General features: G+C 38.7%; 1 protein-coding gene across 1 annotated transcript; it reads left to right on the forward strand.

The window, feature by feature from the left end:
• Positions 1 to 537: 537 nt before the first annotated feature.
• Positions 538 to 3,566, forward strand: LOC137032340 (GTPase IMAP family member 7-like). The gene is made up of 3 exons (XM_067404093.1): positions 538 to 713; positions 763 to 1,135; positions 2,691 to 3,566. Exons 1-3 carry the CDS (start codon positions 538 to 540, stop codon positions 3,564 to 3,566), a joined length of 1,425 nt encoding a protein of 474 aa, XP_067260194.1.
• Positions 3,567 to 25,380: the final 21,814 nt, after the last annotated feature.

The following is a 25,380-nucleotide window of genomic DNA, read 5'->3' on the forward strand; positions in this document are numbered from 1 at the left end:
GACTTGAGTCTCATCACAGCCTGCTCCCCTCATCAGCATCACAACAAGCTCCGCCTACAACTGAGAAAGCAACTCGCAACACAGAGCCAAACCCTGCAAACCACCTGCAAATCCTGGAAAGGTATTGCGGTGGTTCTCCGCACTCACAGTTTCCTGCTGATCCAAACTGCGAACTCAAGGAAGCAACTGTTTACAGTCCTCCAGAATGACTTTGCCCAAAATCAGCTGGTTATAGCTCTGTTGACAGACCTGCTGCGAGAAATTAGCTTCTCTATGGACAGAGTGGCTATGAATAGGATTCCTCAGTATCCTACACAAACTGTGCTGGACTTTGCTACTGGCAGACCCAAAGACACGGTCAATGTCAGGTGGCGGCAACGTAACACCCATGCCAAGAAACACACCTCAGTTGCGGTAGCCTACCACAACAGCAACCCACGGCTGTGCCCGGCTCCCCACTTTCGCAGGTGTAGTTTCACCAAAGACTTTCAGTACTTCTGCCCAAACCAGCTCTTCCTCAGAAACCACACTGAAGGAATGGGCCGGTTGCAGCCCATGACCAGCGACACACGCTGCCCGGCCAAGCCTCGCACCCCAGTCATCGGAACACAAGCCGAGATTGTGGGTGATCAACTGCTCATCCACACCCCCACTCATGCTGCCACCCTAACCTACAATCAGCACCGCCACTCATGTCAACCTGCCCAATCCAAGTAAGTGGATCCAGGTACCCCTGGGTTCCACCCTTCATCGTCTCTCAAGCAAAGAGGACCAGTCAGAACTGGAAATCCCATCCTCCTCCAGGAATCACCATCACACCTTAGATCCAGGACTGGAACTGAGGATTGACAAAGGGAGGTCCCAGCTAAGTGACAGTACTCCCATCGATGCAGCCCTCCAAGCACTGCCTTTCCTGACCAGCTCACCTAAAGCCCAAGCTTGGACTGCTGCCAACACAGTCCATCGCTTCTCCATGGCAATCAAGTACACACTCGCCCTGGGCTTGGCCTTCATCCTATACCAAGGGATCAAAGGGATGCAAGAGTCCATGAACAAGGGCTTATCTGCCCTCCCTCAAGGACCAGTAGGAACCACCTGCTGCGTGACCATCCGGATCCATGTGCCATCGAACTTGGTTACCGTCCAACGAAGTCCGCACAGGAACTTCGTTGGCCGAAAGGGGGAATCTGTAGCGTATGCACACGTATCAGGATAATCAATAAACTTTGGAATGTTCAGAACGCTTTTAGCATGCTGGACTGGGTTGTAAAACCCCCCCAGAGACTGACCAGATCCACATTCGAACACCCCACACACACAGGGACACACAAAAACACACACACAGACAGACACAGAAACACACAATCATACATTTTCAACTGTATTTGTAAACTACCACTATGCTGAAATATATATTTCATATATTTTTAGGGCCTATGCATGTTTCCTAGTGTTTAAATGAGTGTATTTGTGCTAGTGTGCATTTTAACGATATAATTTTGTCTGTAAACCATAACTTCTCTCCTATGCCTTTCTGACCTATCGAGTTTGGTCTCTCCGTAAAGCTCCGGACACGAGCTATTCACTGAGATATGTCACACCGCTGATAAATGCATTTTTCTATGTGTTTAATGATACTGTGAAGAACGCACTCCATTTGGAGATCTGATCTGAGAGTCATAAATCATGCAGATTAAGTCGTGAGGCCAAACAAAGGAAAAGCTTTCCCGCCAACTTTGCACCCATGTTATTGGCTACCCCACCTCAAGGAGGTGTGTCGGCTTATCTGTCATAAAAGCAAAGACGCACAATTTCTTGTGTGTTCTCTCCCGATTGTCTCACGAGCATCTCGTGCACGTTTTTCCCGGACCCCTCCGGTGACCACGCGCTGTCATCGCGCTCAGCTTCGGGATCGCCATCTTCCAGCGAAACTCACTCTCGTCCTCAGTTCAAACCTTCCCGCTGAACGGAGGAAGCCAACGAACTGCACCAGCGCTAACCTGAAATTCGACACACGCAACCAATGCAAGTATACTGCCGTTTCTCAATCTTAGATGATGAAACTGTTTCCGTGCTGGCTTAGGACTGGTTGTGAGTTTGCTACTTGCCTTCTCTCTCTTTCCTTCTCTACTTCTATTCTTGTACATAGGTGTGTATTTTCTTGTATATATATTTAGATGTATAACCTCTGTATTCGTAGTTTGCATATATTAAAACGTTATTCATGCTCGATTGTTCTGTTTGTTCTTTCAGCGGAAAACCCAAGTCACTTTAACGTTTTTTCGATCGCTTTATTTTAGTTATTTTCATGGCCAGAGAATAACTCCGTTTATAATATTCTGTGAGGGACTTAGTTTGCTGGACAAACGAGCAGTTTCTCTAAATAATTATTAAACCAGAACTAATCATATATGTAATTGATTATAATTCGTTGTAATTGATTCACAATATATGTTTAATTCCCCATTGGGTCGATATATGAATCATAATGTATTCATAACCTTATGAATTATTATATTCATATTTCATCCATAAATTGATTAATAACCGCTACATTTCGTTACAACAACATAACCTGGATGCATAATATTTTGTAAGTGCACAGTTTAAATGTATAAGTTTAAGTATGCACAGTTTAAGTGCATAGTTTTAAATGTATATCTTTTTTCCACAATATTTAAATAAATAATATAAAAAGATATAATCTTGTTCATCACCCAGATGCATCAGTGCATTATCCAGGCAGATCACTCCGGATTCTTTTGGTTGGAAAAACAGGGGCAGGAAAAAGTGAAACAGGCAACACAATCCTGGGACAAAGGGTTTTTAAATCAGCGTTATCATCCTCCTCTGTGACTGGACAATGTGAAAAATTTAATCGAACAGTTAATGGCAGAAAAGTATCTGTCATTGACTCTCCGGGTCTGTTTGACACCAGCCTGACTACAACTGAGGTGGTCAACAGAATTAAACTCTGTATTCCACTCTCTGCTCCTGGTCCACATGTCTTCTTAGTTGTGATTCAGCTGGGCAGATTCACTGATGAAGAGGCAGAAGCTGTTAAAATCATTCAAGCAATTTTTGGCGAGGAATCATCCACATACACCATGGCACTGTTCACTCATGGAGATCAACTGGAGGAGAACATTCACACATTTGTGCGGCGCAGCCCAAAACTGCTCAGTTTCATCAAAAAGTGCAGTGGACGATACCATGTGTTCAACAATAAAGAAGAAAATCCTGAACAGTTCATTCAGTTGCTCGACCAGATTGATAAAATGGTCAATGGAAATGGTGGGCAACATTACACCAGTGAAATGCTTGAAAGGGCAGAGAAGGTGATTGAGGAAAATAAACAGCTTATCCTGAAGGAGAAAGAGGAGCAGAAACAGAGGGAGATAGAAGCTCTGAGGGTTCAACTTAAAGGTGAGGCCTATGAAATAGCAGTACAACAGTTAAACGAAGAATATGATCGGCAGGCAAGATACCAGGCTGAGATTAACTTTCCATTCATGGTCGGTTTTTTTACGTTTTTGTTTAATGCATTAAGCAAATTAGTTTTTTGATTACATTCTGATGTGACTGAAAGACTGAACAATTATTTGTAATATTCAAAAAATATTAAAATGTCCTGTTTTCTTATGTTATATAAAGGTTACTCTAACGTTAGTATAAAATTGTCCTTGTTTGTACTCAAAATATAACATTCTTTGAATGTTTATTTGTAACAGTCTAAAAATGTTAAAATGTCTGCAGTTTTCTTGTCCTTATTAGAACATTTAAAGGTTAATGTTAGTAAAATATTCTCCTAACCTTACTTGTACTCAAAAAATAACATTCTCTAAACGTTTAATTGTAATTTTCTGAAATTGCTAAAATGTTGTTCAGTTAAAGGTTACAAAAACATTATTAAAATATTCCTTCTTCACAAAATAATGTTCTTGAATGTTTATTTGTAACATTTTACAACATGAACAGAACTTTTAAGCGTAACAAACAGTTATAGCATAACATGCAGAGGTGAGTTCTTTCTTTTGTAAGACTGATGCCGGAGTGCCTGAGAAAACAAAGGAAATGAACATTTGAACTCTCTCTTGCAAAATTAGCATCCTGATCCGAGACACACCTCAGCATTGCCTTAATCTAAATTTCCCTTCCTTCACCCACTCTTCCCCCATCTCTTCTCTCTACATGCAGAGATGACCTGAAATTCACCCAAAATCTATATGGTTTAATGTGAACAATCATCAAAGATGATTGTTTGGTATCGTTTTCAATCTCAGTGCAACTGGTACAATGGTCTCGTCTACATGGAAGTAAACCAAAGGTATTAAAGGTTTTAAGAGTTTAGAAATACTTTGGTTGCAACCATGGGTGTGCCCCTTTCCCAGGGTTCATCATCCAAATTACCTCCTGTTCCACAGCAAGGTGCGAACCCCCTAGGTCTGTGACCCTAATCAATGGAAATTCTGATTGTAAGTTCATGCCCCACATTGGGGGATGTTTTGTCTTGGTCTGAGTATTTAAAGAAATGTTGCAAAAGGCTCAGGGTGACTCTGTATTCAGATAAGCCCACATTGCTGAGTGTCCAGGACACTCAGCAATGTGTATTTTACTAATGTCAGGTATGCATCTTACTCTATTTCTGAGCAATTGATGTTTTGTATTGATCATCTTTGAATTGATTATATAATTGGCATGATACATTTTCCTGACTAATAAATTGTCACATTTGATTTTATTCTGACTCACTCTGAACATATTGACTTCAGTAGATTACGATGTATACATTGTTACTGCAAATCTGCATCAGGTTAGTAACTGTCTAAAGTCCAGATTTGAGTGGAGCATAGGGCACACCAACTGTGATTTTAGAGCTCCGGCTAACGCTTGGCCTTAGTTCAAGTGTACTTAGACTGTAAAGGCTAAAAAGGGAATTTCCATCAACAAAATGTTGATCAACCAACCTACATAGGGTGAGCCTTACCTCTGTTTAATGTAATGTTACTCTAGCTAAGTGTACATGGGAAACCATGGCATAACCAAACCAAAGCTACTATGAGAGAAGTAATATTGGTCGGCTTATCTGTAGTAGTGGTTGTGACCTCTGTCTAGAGATAGTGTTACTTTAATTCAAGTGTATACAGATAACAGATAACAGGGACTAAACAAATACTTTTAGGCCCCATTTACACTGCACGGTTCAAGTGGCCCAATTCCGATTTTTTCCTCCCATGTGGCACAGATCGGATATGAGTCACGACCGTGTAAGCAGGAAAAAAAGCGCATGGATTCCGATTTTCACAGATCAGTTTCAGGCCTCTTTCATATGTGGTTATAAATCGGATATGAATCGGATACGGGCGTTTGCGCCTGCAGTGTCGCCTACTGTCGTGAAGAATTTGTGTTATTTTTATGTAGGGATGTAACTATTGCATTAAAAGGGCTTCTATATGAATTCATGTCAATAAATTAAGCTCAATGTACCATTGAAATTGATTTGTGATGTCATATAGCAGGGATGGACAACTCCGGTCCTGGAGGGCCAGTGTCCAGCAGAGTTTAGCTCCAACCCTAATCAAACACACCTGAACCAGCTAATCAAGGTCTTTAGGATTAGTAGAAAGTTATAGGCAAGTAAGTTTTTATCAGGGATGGAGATAAACTCTGCAGGACACTGGCCCTCCAGGACCGGAGTTGTCCATCCCTGCCATATAGGCTATTTTTGGTACGTTTCGCCCAATGCAGTGTAAAAAGGAGACATCCAATACAGGTCACTTTTAAAAGAAATGTAAGCACGTCGTCCAAAAAAATCGGATATGGCCAAAAGATCGGATCTGTGCATTAAGACTTGCAGAGTAAATGCGGCCTTAGATAGAGCAAGCATGAAAGTGGCCTTCTAAACAGTATAGTCAATGTAACGACTGAGACAAATCAGACACAATTATTTGTTATAGTTAACCAATACTTGTTTAAAGCCCCATCCCCCGGGAAGACCAGCCTTAGTTATATTGCCCTGAAGAATGTGTGTGTTGCATGTGGAAAAGCAGAGACACAAGGAAACCTGCATTTTCCACACAGAACACAGACGTTCCTGCATTAATTTATAGACAGACTGTTCTATAAATTAACATACATATTCCCAGGAAATGGTATCCATTATTACTGTTGTGGTATTGCAGTCATTGTATTTACATGTTTCATGATTTTTAAGTTTTATGACATTTAAGGTAACTTCAATTATGACATGTTTAGTGTCTATGGGTTCATATCGAGAAGATTTAAAGGGGTGAAAAAGTGTTTTTTTTCTAGGCTTTACTGTGTTCTTGGGGCGCAGTTTAACATGTCTTTTGTTGTTTTTTTGAAAACGCTGTATTTTTCATATATATCTTACGTTAATTCTACACCTCTGTTTCCACTGTCATATGAACGGCTCGTTTGACTTCCTGCTTCTATGAAGCCACTCCCTCTGAAATACGCAATGTGCTCAGATTGGTCAGCAGGTTGGTAGCTGACCCAGTGTATCGGGATTCGCTGAAGCGTCCAGAAACGTCCTTACCATCCGTTTCCTGAGTCAAAATGTAAATAATAGCGTCTATATTGTTGCATCAAATTGAGCCCGAATTAGACCCAAAAGAAGAGGGTCAATTGCAATCGCGGCTTTTAAAGGATGTTTATGAATGGTATTTCATTTTGTATTTGTATCAAAGTGTTTAGATATGCTGTCACTGCTGTTTGTTAGCTTTCAATATACAGTTTTATCCTGATTAAAGCTTTACTGTAGCCGAATACATGACTGAGTAGTCGCATTTTTGTAAAGGTAGCGTTTAATTTATAGCATGAACAACTGTTTGTCTATGAACATAGAAGTTTGTTGGTGTTTGTTGGAGAAGTATGCACTATAATACAGCTAACTGGCTAGCGAAGTAAAAACAAGTTGGTCTTTGTATATGTCCTTGCAACCAAAAATAGCAACAGAACTATAGGTTTAAAAGACATGTACAAACAATAAAATGTACTTACAGTTTGAAGCTTCTGCTTTTAAAGTTGGAACTGCTTCATCTTTCAGTAATAGCCTTTGTGCATTCAGTAATAGCCATCCAGCATTGAACTCGTGTAGATTCTGGAAGCTGTCTTCAGTGCCGCATCCAGTGTAGAAAATATCACAGATTATAATGGGTTCTATTATCTTTTGACACGTCGCCTCGCGCTGCACTGCTCGCGTCCGGTGTACTCAACTCTTCCGCTTCCACATGCTGCACCACATGGCATGGGTTTATGATGTCACCAACCCGTTGTAGTCCAAAACAATATCTCCGTTTGCATTGAACTTTCAGCACTGTAACTTTGCAGATACTGTTTATGCTCAACCAGCAACATTACACACTAACTAAAGTTAAAAAAGTGAAATCGCATTTAACCACCCCTTTGTGTATGCGGTATGTCCATACCTGTGCAACACATTAGTATTAGAAGAATCTTTAATAGTTCTTCTTTGCAAAGGTGTTTTATTACTGAGGAAACTGATGATTCTTTTCCAGATTGCCTCTGACTTTTTCCTATAGCTCCATTAACAGTTCCCCTTCTGGTTCAACTTGATCATTACTCATTTTTACCTATGTATGTGTGTGACCTTTGTGTATGTTATGTGTTTGTTAGTTTAGCTGTGTGTTTGTGTGTTAGTTAATAAAGAATTGTGAACAATACATATTTGGTTCTGACTCCGTCTGCTAATAAATTGCCTCTTAAGTGATTTAGATCCTGACTACATGCTCTGAGTAGTACTGTACAATAAGAACGTCGCATTTCCATAACCTGGAAATGAACATTTCTTAGAATTAATAGACAATCAACACTGAGTGTCCACTGGACGAACAGGTTAATTAATTGTAATATTAATCTTAATGTAGCTACATCCAGTTAATCCGATCAACTGATTTATATATGAAGAGTTCAGATGCAAAAGCCGCTAAACGCCATCTCTGTCAAAAACGAGATAATGACATTGAACGAATGCTTACGGCACGTAGTACACGTTCAACAAATCACATGCTTCAAATCCTCTAAATCGCAGCGTCAGCCCATTCATAAATATCGGTTTGTTGGCAAAAGCCTCTAGACGCCACTTCCCTTTGGCAGCAAAAGCCGCTATATTCCGAGAACCAATCAGAAAGCGTGAAACGAATCATATGATTCCGAGCGGTTTCAATATAGCGGCGCGCTGAGGAGATTTTTTTAGAGTCAGATTCAGATTGAGTTTTTAAAATAAAAGATGGAGTACGATGAAATGGATCAGCCTGTCCTACTAATATTGAATGGCAGAAGAAAACGTTATTTACCTCAAAACTCCGCCTGTCATAAGGCAAAATAGCCTACAGTGGAAATGGCTTGGTCGCAATTGTATCATGCACTCATAACAGTTCTTCATGCAGTGCCGTTACTTTGAAGTAATCGGATTTATTATATATCAAACAACAGCTCTATTTCACCATAGACAAAGTCAAACAAGATGATATTCTTCTGTCTCATATGGAAGCTGTGCCATATAAACGGAGGAGGCAAAAAGTGGAGGCTGAATAGAAGAGACGTGTACAAAAGGCATCATTTTAAGCAATTGTTTGCAGATGGACCCAGTGTGATTCATTAACAAATTACTCTCATGAACCAATTCTTTGAGAGTCAAAAACACAGCGCAACCAAGTTCACTTACGATTTTTTTCCATATTTGTATGTGCATCGGAAATTACTGCTTCCCGGCTAACTCAGAAGTCCTGTGAGAAATGTAGTCCCATCCGAATATGTCTGAGATTAATTTTTGGCGAGCTGATTCAGCGACCGCCCGCTCCACTTTCATCATGGATAAAGGTAGCCTATTTTTGCCATCCGACGAACCAATAACATGAAATCAATACGGAGATCCCGATGATCCGATCACAGAAACTAATAGCAGAGCTGGGGTCAGAATCTAAACATATTTTAGTTTTTCTCGATTGCTAACACATTATAAGTGATTCAGTTGGTCCAGTTTCCCAAACCATTCGTTCAGTTATCAAAACAAAGACACATTTCTCAAAACATTTAACAATGACAACATTAGGTAGCAAAACTGATGACACACCAGTCAAAATCTCTAATTTACAGGGGTTTTAAACTTAAAACAGTACCATGTAGGCTACTTTAGATGAGGGAAATTTCACGTTGTACACCCTCAATGTTGTGATTGTCAACTTTCTTTGTAACCATTTGTTATATGTGTACTGTATTTTTTGCAGCACTGAGAAATGATTGCCTAGGGATATAGTTGTGTCAGAAGACCAATACACTGCTATAGTACTGTATAGCTACTGTAATTAAATTTAGCCAAATGTGCAGAGGATGCTGAATTTACTTTTACTGCAATTGAAAGTATGCTGTATTTTGGTGCATACCAAGTTCATACTTATTTTTCTCATGCTTTTCATCTACTGCAAGATCAATTTATAATAGTAAAATGAAAAGGAATTTTAGTGTTTACTGGGCAGTGCAGTAGTCTGTGTATTTGTTATGTTTTGTGTGTCATCTGATGCCAAAGTTTGATTTTGTCAGACAATAAGTTTTTGACTAGAACATTTTATTTTGACCTGGACGTTTGAGGTTTGTGCAAGTTGGTGTATAGTTTTGATATTGTATTTTGCTGTGAAAAATGTTGAATTGTTTCATGAAGTGTGCATTAGCAATCAAGAAAAACAATAGAGACTGAAAAGTTTTAAGGACAAATTTATGTTGGCTTGTCATAAACCCAACTTCAAGTCTTGTTTAAAAAATGTAAGAACTTTGGTCAGTTATAGTCCAGAATATATGTTGTGGATGATTGCTAAAGTGTTGCTAGGAGATTCTGGGTGGTTGCTAGGCTCTTGCTATGCAGTTGCTGGGGTGTTGCTAGAGTATGTGGTTGATAGGGTGTTCTGGGTGAACACACACAGACATTCCCACCTCTGTTAATAACAGAAACTCAACAATTGTTTTGTTGCTCTTTAACTTGCACTAAAATTAGATTTTTTTACCATTGAAGTAGCCTGTGTAATATTGATAAAACTGCTCATCTCCTTTAGTAATACAAGTTCAGACTCATTTAGAAGTTTTTCATATAGTTAATTTACTTGGTGCCAAGATGGATATTGAAATTTTGTTATTTATTAATCAATTTATTAATCAATATATAGATACTTTTTGGTAATGCAATGTTTGTGAACACAATTGTGTATGTAAGGCTATAAATCTCCAAAAACTATGCATGAGCGCTTGCTTTGGTATTGTCACCCCTCATAGACCTCATGCCACCCCTTTGCCACCCTATAAATAATATTCTAGATTCACCCTTTTGGATAAATCGCAATATAAGGGGGTGCCAAAAAAAATCTTGCCTAGGGCGCCAAAGAGGCTAGGGCTGGCACTGAATACACTACACGATTTTTGCCCCGATTTTCCCCCCGATTTATAGTCTGAACAAGTTGACGCTAGTTGACAAAAGTCAGAGCCAGTCTGCAGATTTGAGCCGACAGATTCCATGGAAAATCGCGTAGTATATCATGGTCATAGACTCCGATTTTTTAGCTTCAGATTTTGATTCTATCCAGTCGGAGGATATCAAACATGTTTGATATTTTGAGCCGATTTTAGAACACACATCAGTGCACTATATGTGTTGTTGTTATATAAATACAGTACACGATACAGTCATACGCTGCCCAAACAATGCAAATCAAGGGTGCAAAGTCAAAAAGATCGAGAAAAAAATGAGACTACTGTACAAAATCGGGTAATAAGGAAAAACTTACCTAAAAGAGTCTGGGAACGTGACGTCAGCAACACATTGCATTCTGGGACTTTAGGTCACGGACAGTACAGTAGAGACTGGGAAATAGTGGAGGAAGATGTTAAAATTTATATTATACAGTTAAAAACATATTAGAATGGTGAACGCTGGCTGTGTTATGAACTATCTGCCTATACTGACCAGTGTGGAAAACGGATGTGAAATGAAGCGCCATTTTATCCCATTCTCGGGACATTATAAAAAGCTTAACGTGGCGTAATGCTGGCGTAATGTAAGTAAACATCATACTAATAGCCCAGAATTTGAACGCAACGCGTTTAATTTCACGTTAAACGTTCTCCTCCCCTAGAAACTAAGCAGATTAGCCCAGAATATGAACAGAACCCGTCTTATTACACGTTAAGTCACTGTCCATTAAGTTTTTTCTTTATGAGAGGTAAATGCTTGTGTTAAATGTGCTGCGTTCATATTCTGGGCTCATCTGCTTTTCTGTAGTAAACACCAAACTAATAAAGCATACTAAGTTTTGTTTGTCTTGGTAAATTAAGCCACGTTAAGCATGCTATAATGTCCCTCATTTTCTGCCTTCCAGCTTAGAAACGACACAATGGTGAAAGTGAAACTCAATGAAAATAAACTTGACCAAAATGTGGCGTTGTAATTTGTATTTATTACAGATTCATAACTTCTGATCTGTTTGAATATGTACGTGCTCACGCCATTAATAATGTACGAAAACACGTTTAAGAAAATGTTATTTGTGAAATAGCTCATTGCGATCACTCTCCGTGTTCATAAAGCAGCACATCTTTGATTCATGGTTAAGCTTGGTTAAGCTCTCTGTAAGAAATCATGTATTTATTCCATTTAGGTCCAGTAAAACTTACTTGGTGTAGCGACTCCACAATATAATTCATTTCAGAGCTGCATTACAGATGGTCATGCTGTTATGTTATCCCTTAATGCTTTAACTTGAAGAAATCAGGGCGATATGATGATATGCTGGCTGAGATCAATCTATATTGTGTTTATTATTTTATCTGGCAGATATATCGGTGCCACTTAGTTATTAAAAACTGAAATAGAGAAATCTCTTTGGTCCTATGTGTGGTCCGATAGAAGGCGTCAGTATGATTTCTACGTGTGTGTATCGTGTCCTGGCCACACGACTGAGCGATCGAATGAACACAAGGGATTCAAATATTAGTCCTTTATTCTCAGCAAGTACAAGCAGCTCTTTAAAAAAATTAACGTAATTACAGTCGTTTTTTCATCTGGTGAGTTGTATTTATTGTCATTGTACGCTCCTGAGCGTGACATAAAACATGGCAGCGACTACCCAGAATGCAACGCGCAGTGACGTAGTTTGCCAAGCTCTATTCAGCGCACGAATCGGCACGAATAACAAGCTTGGCGCCTGACGAGTAATCATGGTAACTTAATCATGTTGAGACACTAAAATATACCGCTTACAGCCGCTAGATGGAGCCGCGCCCGCGAGATCGCACATGACATTCATGAATGAGAAAATGCAGAATCTGCCGTTTTATATTTGTTTGCGGCAGTTTCGTCACACAGTCGGGTCAATACAGCTCACGTCGCTCTCAAGTTGAAAAATACGGAAATTCTTTTTCATAACGCAATAAAAAAATCACTGAAGAATAAGTGGAGCTCCACCATGATAGAAAAATTGCTTCAGTAAGTACTGTACTGTTAGCTTTGTCTTGAGTTAGCAAACCACATTCTGAGGCAAATCCGGATTCATTTATTATTAAATATGTTAATATTCATCACTATTATACATTTACGCCAGAAGAATTATTAATTATATTACATTAAATGTACATAGCGACTGATTATGATAATTGATTACATTATAGGTAAAAACTTTAATATTTATAAAACTACACAATTTACCTCTAACTCCTGTTGTAATCTGTCCATGCTGACTGTGTCTACCCACCCCTGTCCATCTCCAAAAGCATTTGCCTCGCATCTTCCACTACTAGGGTGACCAGATTTCTCATGGTGGAATACGGGACGAGTGCGCAATATGACCATGATATAAGAAATTTTATTTCACTATATTATATATATATATATATATATATATATATATATATATATATATATATATATATATATATATATACACTGCCCTCCAAGAGTTTGAAAACACCCCTGGAAAAGTCTGGTTTTGGACGATATCAGCATAAATTCTTATAATTTTTTGGTGCAAATACATTACAGTAACTTGACATTATCCAGCAATAATAATTTTCATGTGTTCATTTCATTTCATTACATAATAATGGCAGTATATACATGTCAAAGTCAGACATGCCCCTTTGCCAGCTGTGATGCCTGGTTACTGGTTTAAACTTGGCCCAGGTTTGTAAAAGATTTTTGGGTCAGCACACCTTAATAGCTTCAACAATTGATTGCCAATTAAGTTTAGAATACAATGAAATAATTAGAACCCAGTTTAGGTCAGATAGCTGCTAATGCTGGATATTTTGATGAATCAAAAATTTAAGTTTTTTTCTATGCATAAACTGTTTATGTAATAAAATGTGTTTTTATAATTTGTGTTGTCCCTTACTAGTGCAAAATTATCACAAATTAAAAAGGATTCATTGTCCAAAACCCCACTTTTCTAGGGCGTTTCCAAACTTTTGGAGGGCAGTGTAGATATAAATATTTGTTATATATTGTTATATAAAAAGAAATTTACAAACAAGTTACAAACAATACAACAAATACGACAGAGATTAAACTTGTTTTTTCACATTTGAATATACTGACAAATATTTAATTAGGCTACTGTCCCTATAAGACCGAATCCATGGATGTAATATAGGCTACTGACACATTTCCTGTTTTTACCCACCTGTTTACGTCCACTTAACCGACTGTATTTACGTGAGATACTCCGCACGATGGACATTTTGAAAAACTATGTGTGCATTTGACCATTCAGGCACGAGGAGAACTGATCGCGCGAAAGAGAGAGAGTGCGTGAGAGAGAGGCTTCTGGTCTGTGTTATTCAGCGTGATTCCGCCTATCCCGCCTTCACTAATCGATAACGAATTGTGATTGAATGGTAACTTTGTTCTATGACGAATTGATTAGGCTGTTCTTGTGTGACAGAACTCCATCACCCAGTTGAAAGATGAAATACGGGACAAAACATTTTTTTCTTAATAAGTCGGGACACTAAAAATAGAGCTGAAATACGGGACTGTCCCGGGAAAAATGGGACGTCTGGTCACCCTATCCACTACTCATCTCTTGCATTTGTTTCGCCTGTCTGTCATGCGTCTCCTAGCAACCAAGCATGTGTTTCTGTTTGTGTTCCGAACGATTTTAAAGTCTGGTAGTGTATGATGCCCGGCTTTTCTCTGTAACCATTTACAAAGTCGGCAAGTGTATGATGTCTAGTGTTTTAAAAATCTGTTCAGATTTTAAAAATCGTGTAGTGTATTCCAGCCTTAAAGGGTATTAGAATAAACTAACCTGAACTTTGGCGAAGAAACCCCCACTTTCAGCTTTAAATGCACAAGACTTTTTCTGAGAATGGAATCTCAGATTAGCAGCACGGACAAATAAACTAACCTGATCTTGGGCAAAGAAATCCCCACTTTCAGCTGTAAATGCATAAGCCTTTATCTGATGACGGAATTCCAGATTAAGCAGCATAAATTTACCTGTGTCGAAGAAATCTCACTACAGTGTTTGTAATGGTGTTCTGGGCGATGCTCCTCAGTCACCGATTAAGGCCTTTTTACTATTCGTTACGTCACTGTATTCATATGTGACCCGATCTGGCGAAATGAGTCGGAAGTCGCAACGTTCTATTTTAAGATATGGGCCAATAATGTGGAAAAACAATGAAAAAAATAGATTTTTTTTTAAGCTAATTTCAAAGAACCGACTTTCAAAAATAATCTCCAAAAGTTTCGTAGTCCAGATAATTGAGTAAAGGTATTTAAATGGCTATTAAATTTGACATGGTTTTACTAAATTCGCTGTAAATTAATTTCTCAACTCCTCTGGTCACTTATGAGCATTTCCCGGTATCCCCTGAAACGTCATTATCTCTGCTCTACAAATATGGTGTTACACGTTGTATAGAACCAATCAAAAAGCTTAGAAATGTAAACACACTGACCTAAACGCTGATTTTTATCAATGGTAATGCCCATTTCGACTGACAAGCATGCGATTGATCCAGCCATCCTCCTGTCAGACTAGCGCGCCTTATAAAATAAAACCCCCATTTGCGTGTCTCTCTTTAAAAGCCAATAAAAATTGAATCCATATAGGTAGCACAAAAATTATTTTTGCATACAAAACCAAAGACTTTAAACTTTCATATCAAGCCTCCAACATGCTTCTGTTGCGTTGTTTTCACCCTCTAATGAGTCTGAGTAATATGCGTTTACAACAAAAACAGCACAGCCGCTAACTGAATACAAGTATGTATATTTCACGTGCTCATAACTTCATGAAAAATGCACAGATCATAAAAATGGCACATCAATATTTAAAGCAGACTCTCAAGATTAAAATGAATCCAATATCAATATAATATATTGCGTTGATCACAAGATATTACTCACGGAATGATTTAACATACTTGGCTAAAAACATGTCTCTCATCTCTCCGGGATGCAGTGTGTATCCAATGTTCCCGGACCCATCCATGTTTGTTTTCCAACGTGGAATAACACAAAATAGATATCATTTTAAAGCTTAGAATCTCATCTTTTTAATGCATCTAACCTTTTTGAAAAACTCCTAAAGCTTGCTGAGAAGCACCTCTAAACCGGAGTTTACCGCCCGTTGGCGCCACCTGCCTTCAGGTCTTAAAGGGTTAATTCAGATAAATACTTTCAAATAATTTGAGCTTCAGCCTGGTTTAGCATTTATATATATAAAAAATGTCTTTGGTCAAATTAAGCTGTAAATTAAATAGTTTATCCCTTTAAATGCAATGGATTTTGAAAGATATCAACAAAAAAAAACTTTAAAAGCGATTTTCTCAGGTTTTCAATTGGAAAAAGAGGGCAGACAACCATAATTCAAATGGGTATATCTTTAAAACCATTCAAGGCTTATTGTCTCATCTTTCCATTGATACCAAAATCTCAATTTTGAAATTTGGGTCACTGTGACTCATTTTGCTGGATCAGGTCACATAATAATGTGCTGGACCGGACATATGAAACACACGCAACAAATTTGTGGTGTAAATTCTAGCTTAGCTAACTAGCAATCCACCACTGACTGTGAAGTGATGTGCTGTTGTGATTTGTGAGTTATGTGTGACCACACTGGGGTTCTCAATGCGGACTTGCAGCACGGTTAGAACTCTGCTCTATTCTGATCGTGTTGCAGGCTGGCATTGGTCTCCTGGCAACACATGAGAACAGAGTGTGTTAGAGCAGACACCTCTAAAAGTCTGATAGCAGCACCCATATCACAGACTGTTGTACAAACAACAAACCGCGTGTAGCCAAATCTAGCTCAATAGAAACCCAGTTCAAACCCTTTACCTCGACTAAAAGCTGCTAGCACCCTGCTAGCACCTAGACACGTGCAATTTGAACTGTTGATGGGAACACAAAGCATTGTGAAGCTCAGAATCAAACTAATCAATTGAGTCACAAACGATTCACTGTTTCGAACCACTCAAAGCGCCCCCTGTGAGTCAGAACAGTAAGCATAGTGAAGACTTAACGAGACATCTTTAATAAACCATTAACAAATGTTTTATTGAAGTTGTAATCAATTAAATGTGATCAATGAATCATGTAATATCCTTAAACATGAGGTTTCTGTTAAGATATGATATTTCAATAAACTGTAGAGCTTGTTAATAAAAACTGGACTATACCAGACAAACATGACAATACGTCTCGCATAACCTGATATTGCGGAGTTCAACTTGTTCCTGGGTCAACATTTTTGTTCATCCTGGAACAACATTCAAATGAACCAATCAGATTTGAGGGACAAGTTTACAGATTATGTCAAGTTTAGACTTAAAATCATGAATTGGTGCTTCTACATCAGTGTTATTCATCTATCACTTCCCTCTGATTTTTGGGATAACTTATGGGTAGGGTTAGGTTTAGGGGTAGGAATAGGGTTAAGACTAAATTTTGTTGTTCCAGGATCAACAAAATATGTTGACCCAGGAACGCATCTAACTCAGCAATATCAGGACGTGCAATACGTCTCTTCCCTTTGTCAAATGTGTCATTTAAATGTGTTATACACATTTCATATACAAGTCAGGTATAGACATGGGTTCATAGGACTTAGAGATGAACCATTGACATTTCAAATCATTTTGAAACAGCTATGATGCATCATGAAGCCTCGTTTACTGAAATCACATAACTTTAGCACATTGAAAAAAAATTTGGAGTAGGATTTACTTGAAAAAAGCTTGGAAATTTTTTTCACTCGGAAAAAGCTAGTAAATTTACAAACATTTGCCAAGTAAAAGACTAAACATGATTATTAGTAGCTTTAATTAGAATTTTTTAAGTTAAGTTCACTTGGTAAATATTATTTATTATTGACTCTTTGTTTGTAAATTTTATTTAAGTAATGCTTATAAATATATTATGATTTATTGCATTTCTTTTACTTAAGAGTCCTAGTTATCTTTCTTAGTTATCCTAAGTAACCTTTACTTTAAATATTATTTAAACATTACTTAATATAATTTGTGATGTATTACTACTGATGTTTTCTAATTAAATAAAATAATTAAAAAAAACACTGACAGACATATTCCTTGAGTACTTTTATTTTGAGTACTTTTATTTAAACTCTTGAAAAACATACTAAACAAAGGGAATAAAAAAACAAATGGACAAAAATGTACAAAGTACAGTACAAACTTTGCTCATATTTATATTAACAAAACTTTTGAGGACATTCTCACTTGAAGAACAATTGAGCAAATAATTGACATTTTTTATTTATTTCTGTAGAAAAAAGTACAAAAAGTGCGAGTACCAAACAAAATGGCTAACAGAATTACATCAGTAGCTTTCTCTGCAAAGAGGTAACCTTTGGAGCAAATATTAAAGCATCCAGCCCAAGAAAAATTTTCTGAAAAACTTCAAATGCGTTTCTCAGCTTTGAAGGATAGCTCAAGTTCAGGGAGTAAATGAAGCCCATGAGCATAAGGCATGCATTTGTGAGGTTCTTGCATCCCGACAGTACCTCAGTTCCCTCAATGATGATGAGGATGTCAGCTATGTTGGCATCTGCCTCTGCAGTGCTCCCCAATACAATGATCTTCATTACGTGATTGGTGAAGCCATCTTGAATCATGTCTCTGCTGACATCCTGTCAAATACACAAATGAGTTCAAAGTGGTTACAATACTATACAGTAAGATGAATGTTCCCTTTAATTTTATGTGATAAGTGCCCCACACAAAGAATTGGTCTCACCATCATTAAATCTGTTATTAACCCTTATAGGGTCTTTGGGGTCTTTTTAGACCCCAAATGACATTTGCACAAAAAAAAATAATAATAATAATAATTCTCTTTGTCCAAATGACATGAAACTTTGTACAGTTGTTAACACTTTCTAGATGTACAAAGAAAAAACTGGAGTGATATCTTGTGTTAATGTTGGTGTAAAAAAAAAAGGTGACACTCAGGTTCTTCGGGATCTCCACAGACCCCAGGCAACAAAATGTCATTTTGTAAGAAAATAATTGTTTTTTAAAAAACAAATGTCACTTTACTCTGTTTATTAATGTTTTTACTTCATATTTGAGCAGTTTTTGGAGAATTTATCATATCTTTTAAATTTATATAATTAAAACCTAAACCTACCCATCACAGGAAACTGTGCACACTTTTACTTTCTCACAAAAACTCATTCTGTTTTATTTATAAGCCTTTTGAAAAGTGGGGACATGCTGAATGTCCTCATATTTCACCTCTTTTTGTAATACCCATGTCATTATACACATTTATGTCCTGATATGTCACAAAACACACACACACACACACACACACACACACACACACACACACACACACACACACACACACACACACACATCATGCTATGCTATACTAATGAAATTAAAATATTTTATTGTTTTAAATGAGTGAAATATGAGTTCCAAAAGTTATAAGTACCTACATATTACCATCAAGCAAGCAAAAAAACTAAAACAAAAAAAAAAACTAAGGTTTACCTCAGATTCACAAAAAAGAGCTGGCCATCTCTCCTTGAAATCTTTGACAGCAGGGCAGTCATTAATGATTTCTAATCTTCGATAGGAGAAAGTCTTCTCCATTTTCTCACTGATGACCTTCTTGTTGTTTTTCTTCTGAATTTCTTTAAGAAGATCAACTCTCTCCTTCTCTAAAGTTTCCTCAGTTTCCCCAAATGGAAATGGGGGCAAGTAATTTACTTCAGCCTTCCTGGGGCGTTTCGTGGCTTTGGGGCAAGACTTTTCATTTGTCTTCTTTCTTTTCAAAGAGTTGACCTCCAGCTCTGGGCAGGAAAGCTGACTGCCTCTTAATTTTGCTCGATAATTGCCCATCTTATATTTAATCCTCTGTTGCCAACCATACTGTCCATTAAATGACCCTGGCTCTTTGAGGCATGGGTACTTTTCGATCAACATCTCTACTACGTTCATAATCTGGACACCTGTTGGGTACGCAGTGAAAAGAAATATTGTCTCAGCTAGTGTCTCAAGGACACTTCTAGTTACTCTTGGATTGTTCAAGAGGGTGCCATCCTTTTGGTAGGCTTTGTTTCCTTCTGAAAGCAAGAGCTCTGTATCAAATGAGAAAGTTGGAATTTTAAACTTTGCTGGCCATCCTTGAGAACGGCATGATGTGGAACTCTCAGACGAAGATAGCAGAACAGTGTCTTGGGAACTGCTGGATCTGGAGTCTAAAGAAAGGAATGAAGTCTCATTTTCAGAAGGACATAGCACAACGGTGTCCTGAGAACTGCATGATATGGCATCAGACTCATTTTGTAGGATTGGTTCTTCCACAGCACTCAGATTCAGGGTGATGGGTTCAGTTTGTACCACTTTTATAGTACATTTATCCTGTACATCATCTATTGAGCTCAAGGTAAAAAACTGGCCCCCAAAATCCATGTCTTCATACATCAAAGTAAAGCAGTCTGGAATATTAAATGTTTCTTTGATTACATGTTTAAGGTCCTGAAGAGTACTGGGGATGCCTGAGGGCAGAACCAATTTGCGAATGTCATTCTCTTCAATAACAATTCGCAGCTTTGCTGGGGTACACATCTGCAACAGAAAAAAACAGCAATTAAAATTCAACCTAATTAAAAATGTGTACACTACAGCATTAACATCGATAACTATGCACCTAAAAAGAGGGGCAAATATAGTGCTTTAAGGTAGTCAGTCGTCTTCCTGCAACACTGTAAGCAGCCAGGGTATAGTAGTCAACCATTTCTCTTTGCTCTAGTAACTGAATGTTGGCTGTGTGTTCCAACTCATAACTCCTAAGGTGCTCGTTGTACCATGTGCTTAGTAGTCTCACTACAAAGACCAGTTCATTACAAACCAAGATAGACTGTATCATCTCACAAAAATCTGGCAAATCTGCAGTGAAACCATGACATAGCAACATTCCAGGTTTATAGTTGGTGCCTAATAAGCACACATTATTTGCAACATGTACCATTGTGACACGTGGATACCGATGTTGCACCAAATGTTTTATGTCATCCTTTAGGACATCCACAGAGACTTGTGAAGTTGTTGAGACTGAAAGTGATGACTTGATCACATTTGATTCATGAAGATGCAATGCAATCATGAGCTGGTGTTTTTTTGCAAGGGACATCAGTATGTTCCTGAAACAACCTGTTTGTCTGACAGCTTTTTAAAAAAAGGCATGTTTAGCTTCGAATCTCATGGTCCACAAGGCTGCCAGTGGACCAAATTCCTGAATGAGTTCAGGGTAGTGCTCAAGATAGTGGTGTTTGGGAAGAAGCTTTTCTTGAGGAAAAACTTCCAGAAATCGGTGTCGGTGCTCAGAAATCAAAGAGTCAAGGTAGCAAATGCTCTGCTCTGTATGAACTGGGGCCATCACAAGTTCCACAATGTCTTTTAAGGTCATTAACATCTGCCACACTTCATCATCCTCAGGTACTTTCAAGCCTATCATGAGAGGCAACAGACGCAACATACACCAATTTTCATGTGCATTACCTCCTACAGATTTTTTTTGTGGAAAAATTAGCAGGAATCAAATGTGGACGATTTGTTTGGTCACTCCACTTATAAGGGAACTGTCGAATGCAATTATTGAGCTCCTCAAGAGAAAAATATTTCTTCTTGATAAAGGCTTGAAATGACAATGCCAGTTCCACTGGAACAAGACCTTCAAGAAGGTCATGCAATGCATCTGGTGGGTAACCAGATGTTACATGAAAATGATCAAGTTTTTCAGACAGTGCACACTGTTTTTTTACACCATAGCAATGTGTGGAAGTAGGACTTGACAAAACTGTCTCAACATGCAAAGAGTGCTGCTCTTTATCTCTCCACTGAAAAAGACCAGATCTTACTTCTGTGGTCTGAAACTAGGACCTGTCTGCAAGACAAAATCGACAGACATGAGACCCTGTGAAGTTTTCAATGAATCCTCCCACAGAATGGGCTCCCAAATTATCAGCCACCACGCTGACCACAGTGCCTTTCATGACTTTTCCTAAACTTGGAATAAAAATACCATCTTTTTCCAGGCTTTGAAGATCGGTTAACAGTGGCTCTAGAACTTTCTGAAATCCAAATCGCTTTGTGTCATCTGCCTTACAAAGAATGGCTAAATTGATAAATGCCAATGTTGATCGTGCATGTGCTGGAAAGTTTACTAACACCCAGTAGACAGCAGTGACTTTGTGAATCTTGCGAGAAGTTCCCAAGGGATTGCACACTTCGAAGTCATCGATGTACAGAATAAGACTTAATCTCTCAACATCTCCTGTGAAAAATTCATTTTCATGAAAGTGAGATCCATCATTGAAGGACTGGTAATGTGATGCACATTTAGTATTTTTTTGAGTGACTAGGTCCTTTTCTTCGATATTCTTCAAGACTTGCAACAAAGAATGGAGTACCGGAACATACTGGGATGTCCTTTTGTCTTTATTGTCCAGTATGTATTCTTCTGGTTCAACAACTGAAAAATTCTCTTTCATAAATTCTCTCCTCTTTTATGCTGTTGAAAAAGGTCCATCTTTCCCTAAAGCTGAACTGACAGGGTTTGATTCACACAGATTTTTCACCAAATCTGAGATAACTGTTGGATCTATGTCACAGTTATGGCTCTTTAAAGTGGACTCAACAACATCTTTCAAAACTGGAGCAGATGCAGAGGAAGATATGAACTGAAGCTCATCTACAATTTGATCAATGCACCTGTTTGACACGTTGAAATTACTTTCCAACTTTAGAAAAAGTTGACCAAACTTCTTCTTTATAAGTTCAGTCAAATTATCTTGTGCTTCATCCAAAGTTTCATCCAGTTCTGTGTCATCCTCAGAGACCTCTGAATCATTTTGCAAAACAGAGGGATTTAAGTATTTTTTCAAGATTAAAGATTAAAATCTTCAAGGGAGTGGTTACTGTGTTTCCTGTGCTTATGTGTAGCAAAGGTTGAATAAATGCTTGTGCTGAAGCTGCAGTTTTTGTATACACAACTCACTACCTCGTACCTCCTCAGATGGTTGCTAAGGTGCTCAAAATATTGCTTCTCTGAAGTGAATGACAATGAATTGCATAGAAGACAACTAAATGAAAGCACCTCTGTTGGTTTGTCTGATTCTGTGTGGTGTCGGGACAAATGTATTCGAAGAGCATTAAATGTTTTAAATGAACAAGGACAATCAGCATAAAGACAAGGGGTCGATGACTGACAGCCATAATTTCCGTGTTTGAGTCGTAAATGTTTTAAAAGTTGTAGTCTTTTGTTCGACTCAAAGCTGCATTTTTTACACAACCACCTCATGCTGTGGCACCTAAAGGAAAGATGCACACACACACAGACACACACACACATTAACCAATTCAGAAGATGTAAACTAGGGATGCTCCGAATATTTGGCCACCGGAAATTTTCGGCCAAAATACTTTTATTATGAAACAATACGGCCGAAATGATGATGCAAACAGAAACCGCGAGATGAGCTCCTCTGATGCATCTGTAGCGGACGTTATTCCTTTAAATCGCAGCACTAAAGTTCTTACAGCTGATGACTTTGCCACTTTCTTCACACATAAAATAACAACCATCAGCGGCCAATTCTCCACACCACACTCTGACAAGAACATCTTAATTGAAAACACACAAATTCTCCCCTCCTTCTCCATGCTTTCTGAGGCAGATGTTTCCAAACTCATTCTTTCCAATCACCCTACTACCTGTCCGCTAGACCCTATCCCCACTCCTCTTCTTCAGGCCATCTCCTCCTCAATTCTACCTGCACTCACTCACATTATCAATTCCTCCCTTCACACTGGAACATTTCCCACAGCTTTTAAGCAGGCTAGGATTACCCCACTGCTTAAGAAACCCACTCTGAATCCAGCTCTTTTAGAAAACTACAGACCAGTATCCCTTCTTCCTTTCATTGCTAAGACACTTGAGAGAGTTGTATTCAACCAACTGTCTACTTATCTCTCACAGAACAACCTCCTTGACAACCACCAGTCTGGTTTCAAGAGTGGCCACTCTACTGAGACTGCCCTGCTCTCAGTCACTGAAGCCCTGAGACTGGCACGAGCATCTTCAAAATCATCAGTACTCATCTTGCTGGACCTGTCTGCTGCCTTTGACACAGTGAACCACCAGATCCTCCTGTCTACACTCATGTCGAAGGGCATCACGGGAACCGCGCTCCAGTGGTTCGAGTCTTACCTCTCAGGTAGGTCCTTCAGGGTATCTTGGAGAGGTGAGGTGTCCAAGTCACATCATCTTGCTACTGGGGTACCTCAGGGCTCTGTGCTTGGTCCACTTCTCTTCTCCATCTACACGTCATCACTAGGATCGGTCATTCAGGATCATGGTTTCTCCTACCACTGTTATGCTGATGACACACAACTCTACCTCTCATTCCAACCAGATGATCCGACGGTTGCTGGTCGCATCACAGCCTGCCTGACAGCCATTTCTGCCTGGATGAAGGACCACCACCTCCAACTCAACCTTGCAAAAACGGAACTGCTTGTGATCGGTGCAAACCCAACACTTCATCACAACCTTTCAGTTCAACTTGGGTCTTCAACCATCACTCCTTCCAGGACAGCCAGAAACCTTAGAGTGGTGATGGATGATGGTCTAACCTTCACAGATCATGTTGCAGCAACGACCCGGTCCTGCAGATTCGCCTTGTACAACATCAGGAAGATTAGACCCTTCCTATCTGAACATTCCACACAAATTCTTGTCCAAGCTCTTGTTCTGTCCAGACTGGACTACTGTAATGCTCTCTTGGCTGGCCTTCCAGCATGCACTATCAAGCCTCTACAACTGATCCAAAATGCTGCAGCAAGACTGGTCTTCAACGAACCGAAGAGAGCGCACGTCACTCCTCTCTTCATCAGTCTGCACTGGCTGCCAGTAGCTGCTCGCATCCAATTCAAGGCTCTGATGTTTGCTTACAGAACGACAGCTGGCTCTGCACCGCTATACCTTAACTCACTACTTCAGACTTACGCGCCCTCCAGAAACCTGCGTTCTGCAAGTGAACGGCGCCTTGTGGTGCCATCACATAGGGGCACAAAATCACTCTCACGGACCTTCTCCAGGACTGTTCCTGGCTGGTGGAATGACCTACCACGCTCTATCCGAGCAGCCGAGTCTCTAGCCATTTTCAAAAAAATGCTAAAGACGTATCTTTTTCGTCAGCACTTGACCCAGTAGTAGTAGCACTTACCTTGACTAATATTCTTCTCCTATCTGTGTATTTATTTATTTAAAAAAAAAAAAAAAAAAAAAAAAAAAAAAATTTCGCTATGAGCACTTTACTGACATAACTGTGACTTCACTCAGCACTTACATACTGTTGTTCTCATGTTGATTTAATTGATTCTACTACTCTCATTTGTAAGTCGCTTTGGATAAAAGCGTCTGCTAAATGACTAAATGTAAATGTAAATGTAAAAGAATATTTCAGACGGCACTTAGAGGCTTTTGCATCTGAAGTCTTCATATGTGTGTGTGTGTGTGTGTGTGTGTATTATCTACAGATATGTGGCATACTCCAAGGTTAATAAAGTTTTGTATAGGCTGTAAGAAACATTGCCAACTTACCTTGCATGAGCTTGGATGGTTAGTGCAATCTGTGGAACATATGGTAGAAATGTCAGAAATATATATATTTTTTTTTTTATAAATTTTTTTTTTTTGAATAAATATACTGATCTTATTGATTTGAAATTTGAACAGTTAAGGTTACCATCATGTGATAGTTAAGGCTGCCTGAACACGTTACGCTGTACCACTATTGTATAGGT

This window comes from Chanodichthys erythropterus, chromosome 12 (genome assembly GCF_024489055.1).
Source record: "Chanodichthys erythropterus isolate Z2021 chromosome 12, ASM2448905v1, whole genome shotgun sequence".
Classification (NCBI taxonomy): domain Eukaryota; kingdom Metazoa; phylum Chordata; class Actinopteri; order Cypriniformes; family Xenocyprididae; genus Chanodichthys; species Chanodichthys erythropterus.

Coding starts and splice junctions, on each gene's coding strand:
- LOC137032340 (XM_067404093.1), top strand. CDS start 538: ATGGGCCGGTTGCAGCCCATGACCAGCGACACACGCTGCCCGGCCAAG. Junction 714..762: donor TGTCAACCTGCCCAATCCAA/GTAAGTGGATCC, acceptor TCGTCTCTCAAG/CAAAGAGGACCAGTCAGAAC. Junction 1,136..2,690: donor TCCATGTGCCATCGAACTTG/GTTACCGTCCAA, acceptor TAAATAAATAAT/ATAAAAAGATATAATCTTGT.